Source organism: Mytilus californianus, unplaced genomic scaffold (assembly GCF_021869535.1).
Source record: "Mytilus californianus isolate M0D057914Y unplaced genomic scaffold, xbMytCali1.0.p SCAF_3, whole genome shotgun sequence".
Lineage (NCBI taxonomy): Eukaryota > Metazoa > Mollusca > Bivalvia > Mytilida > Mytilidae > Mytilus > Mytilus californianus.
In genome coordinates, this window is record NW_026262679.1 from 14,231,569 (window position 1) to 14,254,313 (window position 22,745).

General features: G+C 32.7%; 1 protein-coding gene across 1 annotated transcript in view; it reads right to left on the bottom strand.

Annotated features, from left to right (window-relative positions):
• Positions 1–22,745, bottom strand: part of LOC127733967 (TWiK family of potassium channels protein 7-like) — a 51,168-nt gene that overhangs the window by 21,337 nt on the left and 7,086 nt on the right. Inside the window, exon 2 of the mRNA XM_052243456.1 lies at positions 8,171–8,730. Within this exon, the coding sequence (XP_052099416.1) occupies positions 8,171–8,585 (415 nt within the window). The 5' untranslated portion in view covers positions 8,586–8,730. The remainder of the gene's footprint in view (positions 1–8,170; positions 8,731–22,745) is intronic.

A 22,745-nucleotide genomic window follows, 5' to 3' on the forward strand; every position in this document is an offset into this window, starting at 1 on the left:
TAAACAGGAAGTTGTTGAGTGATGAATCTGAAAACGCATCACACGGTATAGCTGACTCATATAAACCCTGAAACCAAATTTCAGAAATCCTTGTAATGTAGTCCTGAGAAAAATGCGACGAAAAATATTCATAGGACGGACGGACGGACGGACTGATGGACTGAATGATGGACGGATGGATGGACGGACGGACAGACAGAGGTAAAACAGTATACCCCCTTTTTTAAAGTGGGGTATAATTATGCATTGTGCTAAAAAAAATATCGATTGAAAAATCTCAAAAATCATGGACGGCTTCCGCCACAGAAATACATTACATACACAGACATCATAACAGTTGTTGCAAAGCAACTTTTCAATGTCAACATTACTTTGAATGAGTTATGCACGACCTCTTTTTGATATGAAACAACAATGTAATATAACTAGTAAGCATTGTTCAAGCATCACCGCACTTCAAACTTTGTTTCAATGCGATAGTTGATTGGATATTAGTGGCAGTTTGTCACGCCTTCATAAAATACTGTACTATCAGCGCCTGTTAACGTAATGGTGCAAATCAGGATAAATCATTTGAACTGTTATTTACTACACACCATTTGTCTATATCTTTTAACAACAAAATGAAGGACAACTTACGAAAACAACTTTTTATTGAATTTGTTAAATGGACAATGCAAGAAATAGGGAGAGACGTTTTTACGTTGTAATTTTTTCACGAACTGTTTGACTTTTATAGCGAAAAAAACGCTACGAAATTAGAAACTAATTTTTTAAAGTTAATTAGTGTCATTCGCTTTAAAATAATATGTCCCTCTTGAATTAGTAAGGATTTACTACCCCAGCTGTATTTGGCAAAACCTTTCGGAATATTGAGTCCTCAAAATGATGTAGATGTTTTATATGATGATATGTTAGATTGTGAAATATCTGCTGAAGTTTTGAAATGTTCAAAAAACGGTTGATCACCTGGATACGATGAAATACCAGTTGAATTGTAAAAGAACCAAACTGACTATGTTAAATGCACTAACTAGAGTTTTCAATATTTGTTTTGACTCTGGTAAAGTTCAATTAATGTGGTCAAAAGGGATTATAACGCCTATTCCGAAAAGCTCAACATCAAAAAGCTTACGATTGGATAAATAGAAATTTATTAATTTGTAAATTAAAATCAGTTGGTATTTGCTCAAAAATGTTACAGTCACTTTATTCTCTTTATAATAATGTACAGTCTTGTGTTAAAGTAAATGGTAACTTAACAGATGAGTTTGATGTAAATTGTGCTCTAAAACAAGAATGTATCCTTTCGCCTCTGTTATTCAATATCTATATAAACGATCTTGTTGATGAGGTTAAGAAATTAAACATAGGTAAAGACATTGAAAATCATAAAGTTAGCATGTTGTTATATGCAGATGATCTTGTATACATTACTGAGAATGAGAGGTATTTACAACAAATATTAGATGTTTTGAATATATGGTGTTGTACTAATGACCTTACTGTTAATTTTGAAAAACCTAAAATATAACATTTTAGAACACAGTCTGTATCTCGATTAAATTTTCCATTTTTGTTTAATGGTAACAATATTGATATACATAGTTAGGTTTATTGTTTACTGAGCATTTAAGCCATGATGATAATGCAAAAGCAGTTGCTAAAGCCGCTAGTAGATCGTTGGGTTTGTTGATATCTAAATGTAAAGCTATTTTCAATACATTTACCAAATTGTTTGATACGCTTGTATGCTCTGTAATTGTTTATGGTGCCTCTATATGGGAAACACGTGATTTTTCATGTACAAATAGTGTACAAAATAGAGCCATGCGTTTTTTCATGGGTGTAGGAAAATGCACACCCAATATGTCTTTGTATGGTCACATGGGCTGGATGCCATGCAAAATCAAGCAGTGGACTAGTGTTTTAAGAAATTGGACAAGATTAAATAAAATGAATGATGATAGAGTAAATAAAAAAGTGTATATATGGGGTAACACATGTAAAAGAGTAAAAAATTGGCATTTTAGAGTAACAAATAAGTTTAAAGATCTTGATATGGAATATTTGTGTAATGGTGCTATTTTAAACAAGGATTTAATTAAGAATATAGAAAATGTATCTTTTGAAAAATTTAAGGAAGAATGGTATGACAAAACTATGTCAAATGATAAAAATAAATTACGTAAATATAAAATGTTCAAAAATGTATATGGTGTAGAAAATTGATTGATTTTTAATATACCTGGTAGATACAGGAGTGCTTTAGCAAAATTTAGATGTGGTGTAGCACCCATCAGAATTGAAACTGGTCGTTATGAAAATATTGATATTGAAAATAGAGCATGTTTTAACTGTACTGATGTCGTTGAAGATGAAAAACATGTTGTGTTAAACTGTCCTGTATATTCAGATATTAGTAATGTTATTTTTAATCATGATAGTCTCTGATGCATGATTTTTTATTATTAATTGTTTTTGGCTTTTAACTACGTTTCAGTAACTGCGAGTACTCTCAAATCGTACTTTCGTGTTATTTGACCTGTTACACAATGTGTAATGCATTTTAATAAGTATTTAGTATGACGATAAATTTTCACTGCTGTTCTCGTTCTGTGAACAACAAGTTTATTTATTTTGTAAAAAATATCTCCGCACTCCTAACAACACAATTATTATGTTTAAATCTACCTATGTACGTTATTTTATTTAACGCCTTTTTGTATAAGGTTATAGTTGTCTTTTTGACATTGTGTCATAGATCAACTTTATTCGTTCAGTGTATGTTTACTTGTTTTTGTTAATATGTCTTTTTGGTAGAGTTAAGTAAGCCATTTCAATTGATATTGTATAGTGTGTCTTTCCATGTTGTAATGTTTCACTACTATTTCAGGTTAGGGTGAAGGTTTGCGCCTGTTAAAACGTTTAAACCCGCTGCATTTGTTTGCACCTGTCCTAAGTCAGGAACCTGTTTCAGTGGTTGTCGTTTGTTGATGTGGTTCCTAAGTGTTTCTCGTTTTTTTATATAGATTAGACCGTTGACTTTCTGTTTGAATTGTTTTACACTAGTCATTTGGGGCCCTTTATAGCTTGCTGTTCGTGTTGAAGGCCGTACTTTGACCTATAATTGTTTACCTTTTACACATTGTGACTTGGGTGGAGAGTTGTCTCATTGGCACTCATACCACATCTTCTTATTTCTATATAGTATTGCTGATGAGAATTTTTTACATATGTCTGATAATGAAAAATTGATATTTCTTTTCACAAATGAAAATATGGTATTTTATGCTGCCAAAATCTGCAATGAAATTTTAATAAAGCGGAAATGTATTTTATACTCATGATAGTTGACTTGTATTTCTATAATATTTTAAGAAAAATTGTTTTATAGTGTCTCATAACTCTTTATAGAATGGCTCTTGTTGTTAACTTGTGTTTTAATAAGCTGATATTTTATATGTAGCAAGTGGTGAGACTTTAATAAAGTATTTGTCTTGTCTTGTCTTGTCTTGTCTTGTCTTGTTTTGTCTTCTTGTCTTATCTTGTCTTGTCTTGTCTTGCTCTTCAACTTCGTACGTTATTTGGTCTTTTTAACATTTTTTTTATTCGAGCGTCACTGGTGAGTCTTTTACAGACGAAACAAGCGTCTTATGTACAAACTTACAATCCTTGTATCTTTGATGAGTTTTTTGCTTTTTTTTTCTCTACTTTTGACACAATATGATGGCAATGTTTTTTCTCATTCACATTCATAAGTTATATGGTTTGTACGCAATGAGACAGCACTCGAACAACACAATTAAATAGAAGAGACATTTTTGTATGAACTACAAAAAATCGATTTTAAACTACTGCTAGCATTAAAAGCTAACTGTATTTCTCAAGCATTTGTTTTATATCAAAACAGTAGAAATTTCAACAATATCGGTCTTAAATTTCTATTTCTTTTTAAATCTTGACAGTCCGTTCACAGTCATTTTTTTTCAAGTTTCACTTTTCTTGTTTTATCAAGTATAATTAAAAACTTTCACGAAGGATTAATTTATTTGGACCCGCGTGAATTACGAATTTGCTTATTAAGTAAATGTTTGAATTGTCGTCTTTACAAACATGAATTCTGATTTTTATTTCAAAATTGAAGAACTTATGTTTTGAAATTTCGCCTTTATAGGAAATGAGGAGATTTCGTGTGATTGCTAATAAGACAACTGTGTCCACCTAAATACCAAAGGACAAGAATCTTAGTTGTTCGTTAACTAAACTACTACTAAGGTGTCTTATTCGAATACTTTTCAATGTACTTTCTACACAAAAATAAAATAATGCAGAATAAATCGAAGTTGACCTTTAAAGTTCATTATATACACATCATTTAACAAAAATCCTTAATCATCTCGCATCTTTCATTTTTTGATACAAAATGTTCCGGAAATATTGTACTGTTTATTAATACTGAATCGTTATCCAGCGTGCGGCGGGAAAGGTTGTCTCTTTTATTTTTACAACTGTCCATATGTATTCAAAATTTCACCGTCATGTTGTAGGGTGTTGGTTAAAAAATCGTAGTCTTTGTATTTTTTAAAGTAACTAAGTTGTCGAACGTTTAGTTACATTCCAGTGGCTTCGTTACGTGTACAACGCAATAACAAATTAACATATTATATTGTAAAATTCTGACGGCTATAAACAAGAAGTCAATAGACTATTTTCATATTACCGACTTTTGACTTCGGATTATATAATTTGTCGACTGGTTACCTTTGACATCATGGTACCAAGTCAGGTAAGAGCAAGCTAAAGAAGTAAAACCAAGCGTTCAATCGGTACAATTTTTGGGGAAAATTACCTGCTAAACATTTTTTTTCATTACAAAATCATCGGAAAACAATAAATTTTCCCCTCAAATTACACCGATTATATGTTTGATTTTACTTATTTTGGTTGCTCTTACTTGACCGAGTACCATGATGTCCAAGGTAACCAGTCGACAAATTATATAATCCGGAGTCAAAAGTCGGTAATATGAAAATAGTCTATTCACGAAGGCGTGATAAGCTGTCATTAGTATCCAATCAGTTTTCCTATTGGATAAAGTTTGAAGTGCTGATGTTGGAATGACATTTGTGAAATTGAAATATTGTTTATAAAAGAGAGGCGAAAGATACAAAGGGGATATTCAAACTCAAAAGTCGAAACAAACTTATTCATTAGTTGTTAATTGACTTGGAACTAGCTTTCAGGAACTGAGAGTACTCTTAATTCGGTATTGTTTTTACGTCAGTTGTTTTTGTGCCTCGTACCGATCTTTTGAGTTAAGCCAATTGTAACTGATTTTCATAGTTTGTTCTTATGTTGTGCTGTTACACCATTGTCCCAGGTTAGTGCGATGGTTGAGCACTAACAAACAGGTTTAACCCCACCACATTCTTTATGTGCCTGTCACAAGTCAGGAGCCTGTAGTAAAGTGGTAGTCGATGGTTCATATCTGTGATATTTGTTTTTCATAAATTGTTTTGTTATAAATTAGGCCGTTAGTTTTCTCGTTTGAATTGTCTCTCATTTTTTACATGTCGGGGCCTTTTATAGCCAACTATGCGGTATGATGTTTTCTCATTGTTGAAGACTGAACGGTGGCCTATAATTGATTATATCCACTTCATTTGAACTTTGGTGGATAGTTGTCTTATTTGCAATCCTACCACATCTCCTTATTTTTATATTGACAATGCCATGGCAAAAAACAAAAAACTATCAGAAGACAAACAACAGTATTCAAAACATAACATAGAAAACTAAAGACTGAGCAACACGAACCCAACAAAAACCCGGGGGTGATCTCAGGTGCTCTGGAAGAGTATACAAATCCTGGTCCACATGAGGCATCCGTTGTGTTGTTAATGTAAGTACAAACCCGATGATAAGTCTTATTCAGTAGGTCACATTCGAGGAAAGAGGACGGTTTTGTGGTTACAATTGGAACATATCCGTCGGCATCTGTTTAAACAGATATTCCATACTGGTCAACCAACTCGTGACGGCGTCTAAAATTTTTTCGAAGGGAAGCTGTCAACTTTACTACTTGAAATTCTTGGTTTAATAGTTTTCTTGTAAGCAGCAACCCTCTATCAAGGACATCATGATAGGAAAAACAAGCTCCGGAATATGATATCAACTGGGAGATATATACTCCAATAGCAGGCCCTGCTGAAATCATTCTTAGAAAAATGGGAAGTTCACAATTGGGAAGCTAAAATCATTTGTCGTAAAGTTTGGTTCTCATCCGACCATAGTTGTAGAGTGTTTATTCGTAGTAATGTTGGTTTCGACAAGTTGCTTTGTAACCACTGTCACGTATTCGAGAATAAAACTTATTTGAAATATTAAATAAACAGTTTTTTTTATATATATATCACAGATGATTCACGACTGTAATTCTTATTAAGCCCACAGGGACTCGGCTAGCAGATCAAAACATTTTAATCAAAGTTTTTCATTTTTATTCGTATTTCCATTACATTATTAACGTTTTCAACGTTGGCATCACCATTTCTTTGTTTTCTAGCAATTTGGTCTGATTCCTTGTCCGGTTTTGGCTATTATACTTTAGGTCCTTTTGGTTGATCAGCGCTTCAAAGTTTGTATTAGGTTTTGGATTTTCAAAATATTTTTGCGTTGAGTATCACTGAAGATACATTAATTGTCGAAATGTGCATCTGGTGCATTAAGGTTGGTACCGTTTATATTATTACTATCCATATCCGTATACTGAAAAATCTTAAAGGGATCTAAGTTGCCATTTTGAATAGCCTATCCGTCTTTAAATAAAAAAAATAATAAAAAATATTTATATTTGACTATATACCTTACAAGGGGACTCATTTCCTTCTTAAACGATTCTTCTAACAGAAGCATGTATAATTGATTTTCCGATCAACGACACCCTTACTCAGCTATCGTTTCATTTAGCTAGAAAAATATTTTTTTTCCGACGAAAGCAACGTAACTGGCAAACATGTCGTTTTTTCAACAACATAGACGCAATGGGAGATACATCTGTCATTCGGAAACTTCCCGTTTGATACGTTTATTACTACAACAGTAATCCCTCATAATATTGAACGCAAATTTCTTCACAACTATAGCCGCGGAATAAAAATCCATCAAATCAAAAGCAAATTAATAAAACCTCTCTGCAGATGGAGGATCATAACACACTGGTTTCTTGCGAGATACATCACTTAAATCGAGCTTTAGCCTACCCATGTTAAAATGAGCATAGAGCATCACATGAAAGAATTATTTTGATTCTAATATGAAAGTTTGAGTTAGACCTAAAAGACACTTCCGAATGGCAGTCATTTTGATTTGATGGAACAAAAGCGTTCCAGAAACTGAACCGTTTCGAGATTAAAAGGTCTACCAATACATGTAGACTATAACTTTTAGAATGTTTTTATTTATTTGTTTCCTAGCGAGAAACGCCACATGTCCATTTTGAGCTCCGGCGTCGTTCAAAATACATCGTCACGTTGGATTTTTTTTTTAAATAAAAAAATATGGCTTTGCTTACAGCGTCATATTTGAATGTAAATTTATGTATTAGGTTTTACAAAAACTCTTCAAAGTTACAAGGCTCATACATGTAATTTGTTATGTCAGACGCGCAATTTGTATTAAAAAAAAGGCAGGCCGAATCAAACACTTAACTTAAAGTTGAAGAGCAAATGCCTTCACTTTATCTGGTATCGATTTAACGTCTTCAATTGCCTTTAGGGGTTTTTGACTGCATAGTTAAATTTTCTTTTTTATTTGTTCTTATATATATCTTCATTAAAGGGCAAACATCAAACGTAAACATTTGATATGATGATAACGTCTACATTATTTGTTCCAAATTTCAAATAGGAATCAATATAAAGTTTTAAGCTCTGTTTAAACCTTTATTTCCACTTTTTAAATTAGGTTCATAGTTCTCATGAACTGCAACATGGAAGGACAAAAATATTATACTCTTTTCTTATTACACAATTTTTTTTTTCTCATTTTCATATTTTTTTTTATAAAAATGGTTTGTTGTATTTATAAAATATTCAGTATTTTCATATTTATTCCCTTATTTCGAATTTAAAGTAGCAATTTTGTTTAAGTCTTTTGAATCACTTACCGATTGTTGATATCACAGTAACTGAGAAGAATAAGGCACCAGACCAGCTCCACTTATATTTAGGACCATCTTCTTCGCCGTAAGCAGTACAATTGGTTCCGTCATACCCAATAGCGATGCTGTTGTCACGGAATGTGGCCAGTATGCTCTGAAGCTGTATTACCAACACGTCTGTCTGACCGCTACCTTCTTGTTCTTTAATTACTTTAATTGTATTATTTAATGTCCTCTCCTCCATGTCCAGGTATTCATCACGTGAGTCATAGCAAATTTGTTCTTCGTTGTTTTTCTCTAAATGTTCAAAGATAAAGCCACCGGCAACACAATATAAAACTACCATAAAACAGAGTCCTACATGGGAGAATAAAAATTTCATAAATTTTCGACAGCAGCCATCTTTTTGTTTCAATCCCATTTTGATCAACTTGAATTGTTTAACTATTCACTCTATCTTTTAGCTATTTAACACTTTGTTTGATACCAAATACAACTTTCCGTTAAGGCTTACATAGTGTTTAATTATTTTTTTTTAAAAGTTGGAATATGTCCGACTGTGCGACCTGAAACGAAATAAATTATAGGAAAATTGATCAATGAACGTTTGCTATCATCTTTTACTTACAAACATTAATTATTCAGGACTATATTGATTCTAACATTAAAATCCATTGTCGCAGCAAGACGAACAATAATAATATAAATAAAATTCTGCCAATGTCGCCTGAAATTCTATTCACCTGTACAATCGATAGACTTTGGTGCCATGGTAATGAAGCTTTTCCAAAGTAAAACATCTATAGCTTCATCGACTAAAACTAATTGCGTTTCTCAACTTTAATATTTAAATGACACTTTTGATCAAATTCCATTTTAAAACCATATCTATCCAGTTTAACTTTAAACAATTGCTATATCGATTCTAAAACGCTTCTAAGCACTTGCTGATTATTACTCTGATGGTCTTATCCCTTTTGTCGAGTGCATTTAATGGCCAGTCACGAAAAATAGATATTAAAAAAAAAACCCAACTAAAACAAAGTGCGTGATGACACAGCTTTTATCTATAGGTATATCTGGAAACATTTTACACACATTTTGCTTTGATAACTATCTAATGTCTGTAACCGGACATGCTTTCATTGATTAGGGAATCGATATAGAAAAAGGTCATCTGTCATATACGTTCTGGAAAAGTAGCATAACTAACCATGCTGTACCACACACGATAACATTTGTTTAAAGAAATTAAAGGACGTTACTAAGAAAACGTAAAACTATTTTCATATTTAACTGGCTGAAGTTTTTTACTTTTATTTTTCACGACGCTCTTCCGAAAATTTTGATTGTTTTGTGTAATACTGATTTGGTAAGGCACTTTATAGACAACCTAATTAATGTTGGCTGTCCATGAATTATAGGTGCAAGTTCATGTAAAAATCAGACGTTATATAGTTGATATATCTTATATTTTGTTTTGAAGAAAACAAATACGGCTCAGAATGTGTTCTTACTGCTTTGCAGTGTTTAGTTAACAAAACTAGTATCATCTACCTTGTATAGATAGAAGATAGGTGGGGTAGATGTAAATGAGACAACGCCCAAACAAAACTAAATATTGCTTAATTTGATTTATTGAATAAATTTTGACAAAAATTAATTAAAAGAAATTTGTCAGAAATCAATTGAAGGTCTTTCAACATCACATGCTTATAATTAAGGTTTAAATGAATTGTTATAATAACAGATATGCAAAAAACGTATTTACTTAATTAAAACAACCCTTCGTGAACTAAAAAGTGTTCAAAGATAACTTTCCTTGCAAAGATTACAAAAATATGTAGTTTATAATAGTTCTTTTCTTTGAAATAAGATTGATTATCAGCTATTTCCGATTTAAAATAGTCACTTCCGGTGACAACATATAGGTAACTTCTAATCATCCTTATTCTAAAAATATTTGGTTTCTGTATATTTTTACTTCCATTTTACACAAGGTCATTTCCGGTTGAATTTTTTCAAGGTCATATGTCGTCCACCCAAATGAAGCAGACCTTATGACTTTATCGTGTTCCAGTATTAGGTCAAAATCTAAAACGTCAAATTGACCTTTGACCTCAATTTCAAGATTAAAGGTCATGAATCTCAAATCAAAGACCCCAGGTCTTTAACATGTATAGTTAAGAAATTAGCCTACCAAGCATCTTATTTAAAATATTTAAGGGGAGAAAACACCTATAACAAGTCAGCAGAGCTGTAGGTCTCCATGAGTTACACCAACATACCATTAATGCCAAACACAAAAAAGGAAATAATTCTTTTTACATGTAACCGGACCGCTTCGGAACAAATTTAACAGATCATCATGAGGAAGAAACAAACATTTTGGAGAAAAGATTTAAACTATAACTTTTACGATTTCTAAGGGGAAGCGATAACAGGCAAACAGTATACGGAGTGATAACTCCCATATGCAAAGTGTTCGGACAAAAAGTGTGAGTTTCAAAAGCACAATAACTGTTCGATATCATGAATTATACCAAATATCTCATCGACATGTTGCGAAACAAAAGTGGATGAAGAAAAAAAAATAATCAGAACAAAATCAAAAGGTCTTTCCACGACAAATACTCGGTTGGGAAAAAATAGTGTAACATACTTTTATTTAAGAGTCAAACTTATCTCCATGATTTTTTATGAGGAGAAAAAGGACACATATTTCATATCAAGGTAAAATATCAGGATTACTGTATAATGGTATCGGGGGAGGGGTGGCAATCTATACGACTACAAATTGTGAGTGAGTTGATTTTCCGCTTGTTTACATGTCACGTTACTGTCCTATAATAAAATTGACACACATGGACGAATGCAATCTAGGATCTATGACAAACAATACGATTTCAATTTACCCTTTGTCATTTCTTGTTTAGGTTTTTTCTTTTTTTTTTTAGTTAATTGTAAATATTTTTATCTATTATAATAGAATAGAGAATGAAAATTGGGAATGTGTCAAAGAGACAACAACCTGACCAAAGAGCAGAAAACAGCCCAAGGCCACCAATGGGTATTCAACGCAGCGAGAAAATCCCGCACCCGGAGGCGGGTTTCAGCTGGCCTCAAAATAATGTATGCTAGTTCAGCGAAACATAAAAATGAACCAAAATTTAAAAAAAAAAACACACAAGACAAACAAAGGCTAGAGGTTCCTGACTTGGGTCAGGCGCAAACATGCGGCGAGGTTAAACATGTTTTTTGAGATCTCGACCCTCCCTATACATCTTTCCAATAAACAAACACACAGTAAAACACGAAGTCCGATGTTAGAATAGGCAACAGAAGACTAAGCAAAATAACAAAGATAAACATGAATTAACATAGGACTATTAGCAGAAACTGACATGTCAGCTCCAGATTCCAATTAAACTGATTGAAAGATGATGTCTTCATCATATGAATATCAACCACAATGCCTCCCTTTAGGGGTTTAGTATCATACCATCATGAATTATACGAGAAGAACATAACCCGTATCATGCCAACAGCTGGTTTTAGAATAAATGTGTTTATTTCCGATGCAAATAACATATGAGTGAATCAATATTAATTCCAAAAAATGAAATATTTAATGAATTGATTACAGTATCGTAACTATATCCCTTGTGAATCAGTCTGTTTAAAGGTTTGGTTCGAGGAGAATGACGACATTTTTGTGCTTTGTATAGAGTACTATCATCAAAGATGGCATGTGAAATACCTGAACGTATAAGAAGTCTGCACGTTGATTTATATTTGCGAATGATGTCCTTGTAAGGATGATAAGATTAACTAGATATCATTGAGATGGGAGCCATCTCTGTGGGCCCCGCTGTGAATAATGTGTGGTAAAAAATTTGTATCTTTATCATTGGACATGGGGTTGTCAACTTAAACCAAAGTTTTTGACCTTGACCTTTGACCTAGGAAGTTGTACATAAATTATGACACACCCTCTGGTGTTGGTATATATACATGTCAAGTATAAACTTTGAAATCATAACGGTTCTCAAGATATAGAGCGGACACGATCTTTACCATAAGACATGGGGTTGTCAACTAAAACCAAAGTTTTTGACCTTGACCTTTGACCTAGGAAGTTGTACATAAATTATGACACACCCTCTGGTGTTGGTATATATACATGTCAAGTATAAACTTTGAAATCATAACGGTTCTCAAGATATAGAGCGGACACGATCTTTACCATAGGACATGGGGTTGTCAACTAAAAACAAAGTTTTTGACCTTGACCTTTGACCTAGGAAGTTGTACATAATTTATGACACACTCTCTGGTATTGGTTTATATACATGTCAAGTATAAACTTTGAAATGATAACTGTTCTCAAGATATAGAGCGGACACGATATTTACCATATGACATGGGGTTGTCATCTAAAAACAAAGTTTTTGACCTTGACCTTTGACCTAGGAAGTTGTACGTACATTATGACACACCCTCTGGTGTTGGTTAATATACATGTGAAGTATAAACTTTGAAATCATAACGGTTCTCTAGATATAGAGCGGACACAATTTGTTACGGACGGACGGACGGACGGACCTACGGACGAACAGACGGACGGACGGACAGACGAACAGACGGACGGACGCACAGACTGATCACTATAGGGCGTCCGCCATTCGGCGGGGCCCCAATTAATGTTTTGACAAGTTTGCGATATCGAAAACCTTGGTGTAATGTTTTTTCAGTAATGCAGAGATTTCTTTCGTTAAAATCAAATACGTTGTAACATACACGAACGCATCAAACAAGTTGAGATATATAAACACCATACGCTGGTGCCAAGGGAACTTCACCATATAAAAACGAATAATTAACAATAAGAAATGAAAAATCATCTCTTTTATCGTAAATTTTAGTATTAAGCTTCCCGTTAGAGATTAAGATATCAAGAGCCAGGAAAGGGCAGTGTTCAGTGGCTTTGTTTAAAGTAAGTTCAACTGGATAAATCTCTTTATTGTACATACTGAAGTCGTCATTATTGAGAGCCAAAATATCATCCAAATATCTAAAAGTGTTATTAAATTTTTATCAGATGTTGTTTCGATCAATCTGCTGATTTTAGACATAAATTGTGATTCGTAAAAAATACAAACATGTCCGCTATAAGTGGTGCACAGTTAGTCCCCATTGGAATTCAGATAACTTGGCGATATTCAGAATCTCCATAACGAACAAAAATGTTATATAGTAAAAATTCAAATGCAGTTATCATATCAAAGCAGGTCGAACTGACATAATAATTCTTTTGTTTGTTACTAAAAAATGACTTTAAAGAATTTGTATATAGATATTCACATTCTGATTTTTAAAATGCCCATTTTATTAGGTATGTGATTTTGTTCTTTATGAGATTAAGAGGCAAAGTGGTAAATAGGGTAGAAAAATCAAAACTTTGAACAGATTTGATAGCACCGATATGAGCATGCAATTTATCAAGTACTTCCAACAAATTTTTGACACTCCAGCAATAATTAATTTCAGTATTTTTGTAGACCTTATTTGAAAATGTTTTAACAGGTTTTGATTGTACCAAGTATACTAGTATATGTAGTCTAGAATAGACAGTTAAGTACTGGAACAATGGCTTGAAGACGAAATAAATCTATATTTGATAGGTGTTTTGTGCAGCTTCGGAAGCCAGTACATAGTTGGAACTCGGTTCTGCCTGTAAAGAGGTAGCAAACAGTTTATTTTTGTTAACGATGTCATTTTCCGAAAATTGAGTCAGTTAGAATGTTGCTGAATTTGTGATTTCCTTTTGCAGATCTTCAATAGTAAATTTACGTCAGACAATAATGATATTATTGGCAGCCTTATCAGCCGGTACAAAAACAAATTTCTTGTCGAGTTCTTTAGCTAATGTTTGATACGAGAAATAGGGCTATTATGGTTGTTGCTCTTTAAAATGTTTGATACGAATAACTATTACTGCATAATAAAATAATCTAAGGATTTTTTGTCAACTTTTTCTCGTTTTATCAATTTTATACAGTAAGGTATGGAGTGAGTCGTGGATAATGTCACGACACTCATTCCAATTAATAATTGACGGAGGACGATATTTAGGTACTTTTCTAAGGAATTATTTCAACCCTCGGCCCTGAACTCTGTCAAGGTCTCCTGTGATAACATGGGAAGTGGGGCCATACATGTATTTGGAATTACTGCAATTTCATGACATAGCTGTATTGTAACTGATATTAACATCTTTATAAACCTCACTTTAATTAAAAACATATTTCCTGGAAGAATTTTTTGTAAACATAACAAATAAGAGGTAGCTTAGTATTATCAAAATAACCAGGAATTTGTTCTTTTACGGAATGATCGTTAAGAATACCGACAATATTTATAAAATCAAAACCTTTATTGTTATATTTGATTTAAACAATGATTTTTACATCGGATGACCGCGAGGGCATTCCGGTGTATTTCTGTCGCCTAGATTTCCATTACGTAACTTTCGTGTTGGGATTGTAACCGATCTATAAACATAATAAATACGCGGACATTATCGAGTGCAAAATAACATTCCTTATCGCTTGTTATAAATTAATTTTTTCAATGGATACTCCTCAAAATATTTTTTTTAGAACATAAATTAATAATATGAAAATGTTTTGTCGTTAGAAAGTAAAAAGTCTTTAATATCTATGCACACGTGCAGAAAATGTGTGTTAACGCACGCGGAAGAATATCTCAAGAACGTTTGCAATCTCCCATGCAGAGTTATCGGTCCTCGCTCTCTCTCAAGGACCGATAACTCTGCATGGGAGATTGAAAGTTTGGAGGGGAAATATGAATGCCTACTCAAATCAAATCTATTAGATAAATCGAATTATTACAGAAGAGTGTCCACCATGCACTTGCACTGCACTATTATTAATATAGTAGAATAGAATGATATACAAATGGATGAAAATTATATATACATGTAACTGTAATATACAAATATTAATATAATATATAACAACAAACCAGAGTATACTGATTTGTATCACTTCAATATCATATTTATTACGGTGAGGTTGAATTCCCTGTCATTTATTTATCATCCACGCACGAACTTGTCTAAGAAAAAAAATATATCTGTACATTAACCTCACTTTCAAGTATAAAGATGTGATTTTTTTTCTGAGACAAGTGCTTGTGACCATCCACAAGAACTTGCAGTCATCCGATGTTCGGTACTTCAGTACTTTGATTATGATCATCAGGGCGATCAACTTTTGGAAATGAGTTAGAATAATAGTATACAATTATAATTTAAAACTTTGTTACAAATGTTTTACAATGTTTTAAAAACAAATAACAAAATACATTAATAAGAGCTGTTAATTTCTATTTAAACAAAGCTTTAATTTTTTAATAAATGTAAGCCGGAAAGGTGAAACTACAGAAGCCAAAAGGAAGACCGATTTCGTTGACATATTGGGACCGCAAAAACAATTTCTTGTAAAATAAAACGATAATTTATATCATTTTTTTTAAAAATCTTTTATGTAAAAAAAAAACAGAGTTAGGAAAAGGGTAATTATGCAGTTGCAAGTGCTTTCCTCCAAATCTATGCCTGTATATTTATATCGGGGTCACATATCCATCAGCAATCTTTGGAGCTCGTGTCAATTGCTAATTATAGATGTCAATCAATCCCAAAAGTATGCACGAAATGTTGCTATTTTAAAACGATTTCATGCATAGAGTATTTTTCTTTTGGATTTTTGTAATTTTTATATACAATTTGTAAGCTATAAATCAGATTTTAATAAGGGATAATTTCGCAAATCCAGGCGGATACCAAGTTGAAATTAAACAAAAGAAATAAAACTCTTTGTTAGAGAAGGTAAAAAAGCCAAATTAGTATATTTGAATTGTTTACATCTATTTATATGGGCTTTGAAAGTTTAAGAAAGGTGCATAATTTAGGATTTTATGCTTCTTGTATACGTGTTTTCACTAAAATTGTAGTATGTAGCTTTAAGATATTTGTAAACTCTTAAATTATAGACAAATTTTCACAAAACAGTCGATTGTGGTAGGTGCAATTACAAGTGAATCTTTTTTGTGCATAAGCATAAATTCCGCCGAAAAAATTTACACATAAAGATAATATATTGATCTTTTTAAAGCATTAATTTGCATCTCTGCCCGCGGCGACAGTTTTTTTTTAAAAATCTTTAAAATGGGCAATAATTTCATCAAAAAGAGAAAGTCGAGTGCACCTTTTTATGTTCGGGCTTGTTTGAGTTGACTATTCTGTCTTGAAAACGTATAAGGCAAAAATATTTGATACATCATCTCGCTTCAGATTATATTATTTTCATATATTTAGGCTACAGGTTGATTTATTAACATTAAAAATTCACAGTACTAAAAAATGCAAAATATGGGTCAAGTGAAATACGGTAACCTTTCAATGAGTCATAACAACAGAGTTGGGTTGTTCGTATAACAAATTTTTACTAAAAGTACTTGACGACAGACTTTCCATGGCAAGTGGATCTTGAAAATGCATAACTTCAAAGAAACTTAATTTTGTGTGTGTGTTATCTAGGGTTATTAGTCTTCAACCTCTGAAAATTTGTAGTCTACCCTTCCACGAAATATTTAATTAGAATTTTTTTTAATATTTTTGAACTTTCGAAAATTCCACCTGACAACCGATCAGACAGTAGTTTTAAGTTGACTAAATGGTGAAAAGTACATTAAACGATGTTCAATAGCTAGTAGGTACATTTGTCTTTTAAAAAACAACTGTCATATAACATAGTAATGGTGCTATTTGGATAAATTTATCGGTTTTCAAGAGCTAAATTGGCAGCGCGTCATCCCTACAATGGCTTCCATTTTTACGAATGTAAAAATTAGCTGACGTAATGGGGAGATAATTTTGACGAAGTATCTATAGAATCCTGACTGAATCATGATGTTTACGTCAAGTTATTTTTCGCTTCTCATCACATTTCAATTACACTTAGCAGAGGCCCCCTTATGGAGCTTTATATAAAATAACGCATATATAGACTTTTTACAAGTATCACTCCAAACGTTGGCTTACGAGCCCCCTCCCCCCTTTTTTCAAAATCATGGATCCGTCATGCTTAGTACTAGTCTACGTGGACAATATGGAACAAAAACCTAAAAATCATTGGCTATAAAAACTTGTGGTTTGTTTCAAAACAATTAATGAGCGAGTATTATATATCTGTACATTACGTTTTACAAAAACTTTGACGTTTTGACATAACTGAATGATGTAAAACGTTGATAATTTTCTCCGCATCGTAAAAAGCCATTGTTTTGAATTGCATACAATTAAAGATTTCCTCTACATGACAGGTAGGATGGAAATAAAATTGAATTAAGATTAGTTGTTAAGTTGAAGCACTCAAGTTAATTATTCAATATGAAAATGTTGAAATCGATACAACTCTATGGAAGTTAATCTATTTTAGATTGATTGCTTTTTGGTATAGCAAGCAACATTCCAGGTGAAAAATGTCTCTATTTTATTGCATTAAAGCATGTTTTACGATTTTCTGCCTTTCTAGCGTGAGCAAAGCAAGTCGGTGAATCGTCACTTGACAGATCTTGGATATCAAGTTTATCCCCCAATTGTTTTAAAATATATTTAAAAAATGTTTTCTCCACATATTAATATGGAGTTATTGTTCATTATCTGTCCGACAGGAACAGTAGTATTAAGAGAAGTAATGTTTTAAAAGTTAAATCACACTATGATGGAAATATTTCGAATTTGAATTGGGTTTTGTTAACTATTCGCATGGAAAACTAATGACTGAGCAACACGAATCCCACCAAAAACCGGGCTGAAAAAGTAGATGTGTAAAAAAAGAAGACGCAGTATGATTGCATGAGACAACTATCCACTAGAGACCAAATAACAACAATTATAGATCACCGTCCGGCCGTTTACAATGAGCAAAACCGTGAAGCAAGCTATAAAAGGCCCCGAAATGACAAAATGTAAAACAATGGCCTGAATCATGTACAAAGCAATTAACGAAAAAGAAATATGTTAGACAGCGACCAACGACAACCACTGAATTACAGGCTCCTGTCCTGACTTGGGACTTTTGTAATGACAGCGACCAACGACAACCACTGTTTTACAGGCTCCTGTCCTGACTTGGGACCTTTGTAATGACAACGACCATCGACAACCACTGAATTACAAGCTCCTGTCCTGACTTGGGACAACCTCTGAATTACAGGCTCCTGTCCTGACTTGGGACTTTTGTAATGACAGCGACCAACGACAACCACTGAATTACAGGCTCTTGTTCTGACTTGGGACCTTTGTAATGACAGCCACCATCGACAACCACTGAATAGCAGGCTCTTGTCCTGACTTGGGGCCTTTGTAATGACAGCGACCATCGACAATCACTGAATTACAAGCTCCTGTCCTGACTTGGGACAACCACTGAATTACAGGCTCCTGTTCTGACCTGGGGCCTTTGTAATATTTGTCAATATTTTACACTTTGCTGTCGATAGGTGGAAAGATACTGATAAGTATAGTGCATAACCCTATTAAAATGAGCAAAGCAATTAAATGAAACTCGGAATATTTCTTATAAGACGTAAACCTTTGATACTACAATTCATTTGCCATTTACCTTTCATTATAATTCTGTTTAATTAAAAGTTTTTGGTGAAATAAATTATACATAAGTGAAATTAAAGTAAGCCAAATGAATAGCGAGTGAGTCCTTACACCATTTCATGATTATTCTAAATATATGGCTCCAGCAAACAAGTGAGGAATTTCGTCAGTGGTTTTACTGTAATTGTTTCGTATTTATATCATACTTACTTAAGCAGAAAACTTCACAATTGTTGACGCCGTCGCCACAGCCGTCGCCGGAAAAGCAATCCCTATGTCTCGCTTTCCGCGACTTTCGTCGCCGGCGAGACAAATACTAGGATTAAAGCGGATGCCCAAGAAGAGTAAATGTAGGCAGCAATGCTTTTTCGAGATTCAAACTTAATAAATCGATCAAAATATACAAATCAAAAGAAACAACCAAAAAGGAAGTGAATCGCACGAACACCAAAAGAAGCGAGACCATTTGCGTCTACAGGGTAAGGGTCTCCTACGATGCATTCACCACACGCCATGCGAAGTCACACTTAGCCAACCGTCCCTTCTACACTAGTAACACCTATTGTGTTGTTCATTTCAATAAAAAAAAATCCGGCGATGAGTCACATTCGGTGATGTCATACGTTGCGAAAAGGGGACAGTTGTGTCTACAAAAGTGGAATAGACAATGGCATCTGTGACACTGATATTCCAAAACGGCCAACCAAATAATCAGCGTTCATAAAACTTCTGAAAACACGACATTACAAAGTATCGCACAACGTATGATTTGTATCTTGCTCAAACGCGATATTATTTTTAATTGTACTTGGACATTTATCAATTATGAACAACAGTGTAACAACTTGTTACACGTTACAACAGAAAAGATACCAATTTTGCTGTACCAGATGCGTATTTCGACAATTAATGTCTCTTCAGTGATGACCGAGGCCAAAGTATTTTAAAATCCAAAACTAGTACAAACGTTGAATAGCCAATCAAATCAAAGAGGACCTATAGAAGAGCCAAATCTGGTCTCGGAACCAAAGCTTTGCATGACGGAGATATATTTCTTAATTAAAAGTAATTTCTAAAATTTAATAACAGCAAAATTAACTTATTCTGTTATTTATCCTTTCGTCTTGTCCTTATGATACTTGTGTAAAGGGTGGAGAAGTTGTTTATACACTTTTGCAGTATGAAAGTTTGTAGAAAATAACAAGAATTTTAAAATGATATCCAAGATGTTTCTTCCATAAAACACTTAGAAAATCTTGGAAGCTAACATATTTCATGATTGATAAAAAAGTGATGAGACAAGAAAAGACAAGACAAGACTTTACGTGATCATGATGGTGGGTATTCCAGTTACACATCTCGTGCGAAATAAATTCGATATATTTATAATTATACGATCATGATCATACGAAATCCTCGTTAATGTTCAGATAGAATTGACAGTTAATACAGTAATATTGTTTGAATACTTCTCAGATTATTACTTAGTGCAATGACCTGGCTAATATTTGTGCACGAATCCTTCTTAGCATCCAATCATTTGTTCAAATATGCAATATTTTGTATTTACTGTTTATTAATACAGATCGCTGATTTATTCAATAACGCATCTCGTGTGAAATAACTAAAGATTAGGCCAATATAAACTGTGTTCTTTTCTTGTTTGGTATAAATATCAAAGAAAACGATTTCGATCTTGTGTCTGTCTCAAGCGAAAAACCTCTGATATTGATATTGATACTTAGTAGTCTTTGTTCGATTATTTACACGATTGGCTATTAATGACTTGACATATTGTATAGAATCTTGTTTATTCTTGTAGACTGTATTTTGACCTTACACATTGGTCTATTGTATCATAGGGTTGTCTCATTGGTGATAATCTCATACCTCCTACAATGCATACTATATACTAACTCATTGGTGATAATCTCATATCTCCTACAATGCATACTATATACTAAGATATGGTATTACAGGGAAGTTATTTAATGTAATTAAATCAATTTATCATATAGTTATAGAAAATAATGGTATAATTGTACCCCTTGATAAAACTAATTGGTATATATAATTATTCATTAAATTTGAAGAATTGTCTTAGCCGTGTGATATGACTTTCGTTATCAACTGCTTCCGGTATATATCAACTGCTTCCGGTTAATATCGCATGCCTTTCTTTAACGTTATCGCAAAGCATTTCCACGTCATTCTGCAAATTCCGGAAAAAAAACTCAGTGGTACATTTTAGTGAAAAACATAACTAGGAAGAATGAAAGAACGAATATTAGGAAACAGAAAAATATATTATTAAAAAATGCAAAACAAATAATACGATAAATGAGTTTTATAAAGTTTTAAAAAAGTTTTCTTGTCTGTATGGTTTCTGCTGAAGTATATGATAAAAAGAACATAACATGTCATTTTTCATATCAGACCCCTTATCAGCCCATGGTCAAAATCATCCCTCGAGCCTGTCGGCTCTCGGGCTGATATCATGACCTAGGGCTGATAAGGGGTCTGATATGAAAAATGCCATGTTATAATCTATATGTATATGAATTTGAAATCATGTGTTAAGATGAATGGTAAATTATCGGAATTTTTTAATGCACTGTTGGCCTTATGCAAGGGGAATCTTTATCTCCTCTTTTGTATTCTTATATGTAAATGACATGGGGATGGAGTTGATAAATCAAAATTGTAAATTCTTTGAGTTTAAAATGCTAAATTTATATCTTCTGATGTGTGCAAATGATATGGTTTTATTCAGTGAAAATGTACAAGATTTACAGCAAATGATTCATAGTGTCAATACTTACTCAAATGAAAACAATTTGTATATTAATTTTACAAAAACAAAGATAGTAATTTTCAGAAATAGGGGTAAGCCTAAACTGGAAGAAAAATGGTTTTTTAAATGGTAATACTATTGATATTTGTAAGGAGTTTATGTATTTAGGCTTACTTTTTTATTACACTGGTAATTTTGTTAATTCACAAAAGAGATTGTCAGAACAAGGGGAAAAAAACAGTATATAGGATGTTTAATTAAAAAAAAAAAAAAAAAAAAAAAATACAGGATGACTATTATAACCATGAAACATTATTGACTTTATTTGAAACTCATGTTGCTTTGAACAATGGCTGTGAAATTTGGGGGTATCATAAGGCACCAGATATTGAAAGGGTTCATATGTATTTTTTGGAACGTATACTGAAAGTAAAAAAGAGAAATGTTAATAACATGTTGTGAACTGGGTAGAGTAGCTACGTGTGTAAAAAGAGAATATAGAATGGTAAAATATTGGATACAATTATTATGTACTGATAATTGCATATTAAAGATTGTTATGATGAAATGTTTAGTAGCTGTAAAAAAAAACAAATAATAAGCAGAACTGGTGCTGTAAGATTAAAGATATTTTGGGTAATATGGCTTCCATTATGTATGGTTAAGTCAAAATGTAGATAATGTAGCTTTTTCTTCTGAGACAATTAAAAGAGAGAATGGTTGATACATTTATATGCGAAGCAAATGCTTTCTTTGAAGTCTCAAATAAATGTCAATTATATAAATATATTGTTTGTACACATACTTAACAATTTTACTTAGACAAACAAGTGAATTATATCTATAAATCTTATAATTGTAAAAACCGTATTTGTGCACATAATTTGAATATAGAGACAGGAAGATATTATAATATTGACAGGAAAGATAGATTATGTACTTATTGTAATACAAGTTCCATTGAAGACGAATTTCATTTTTTATTGGAATGTAGTAAATATGCTGACATTAGAGAAAAATATACACCCTCTACTTATAAATTGATACAATTGTTATCTGTACAAAATATTAAAGAACTAAACAATCTT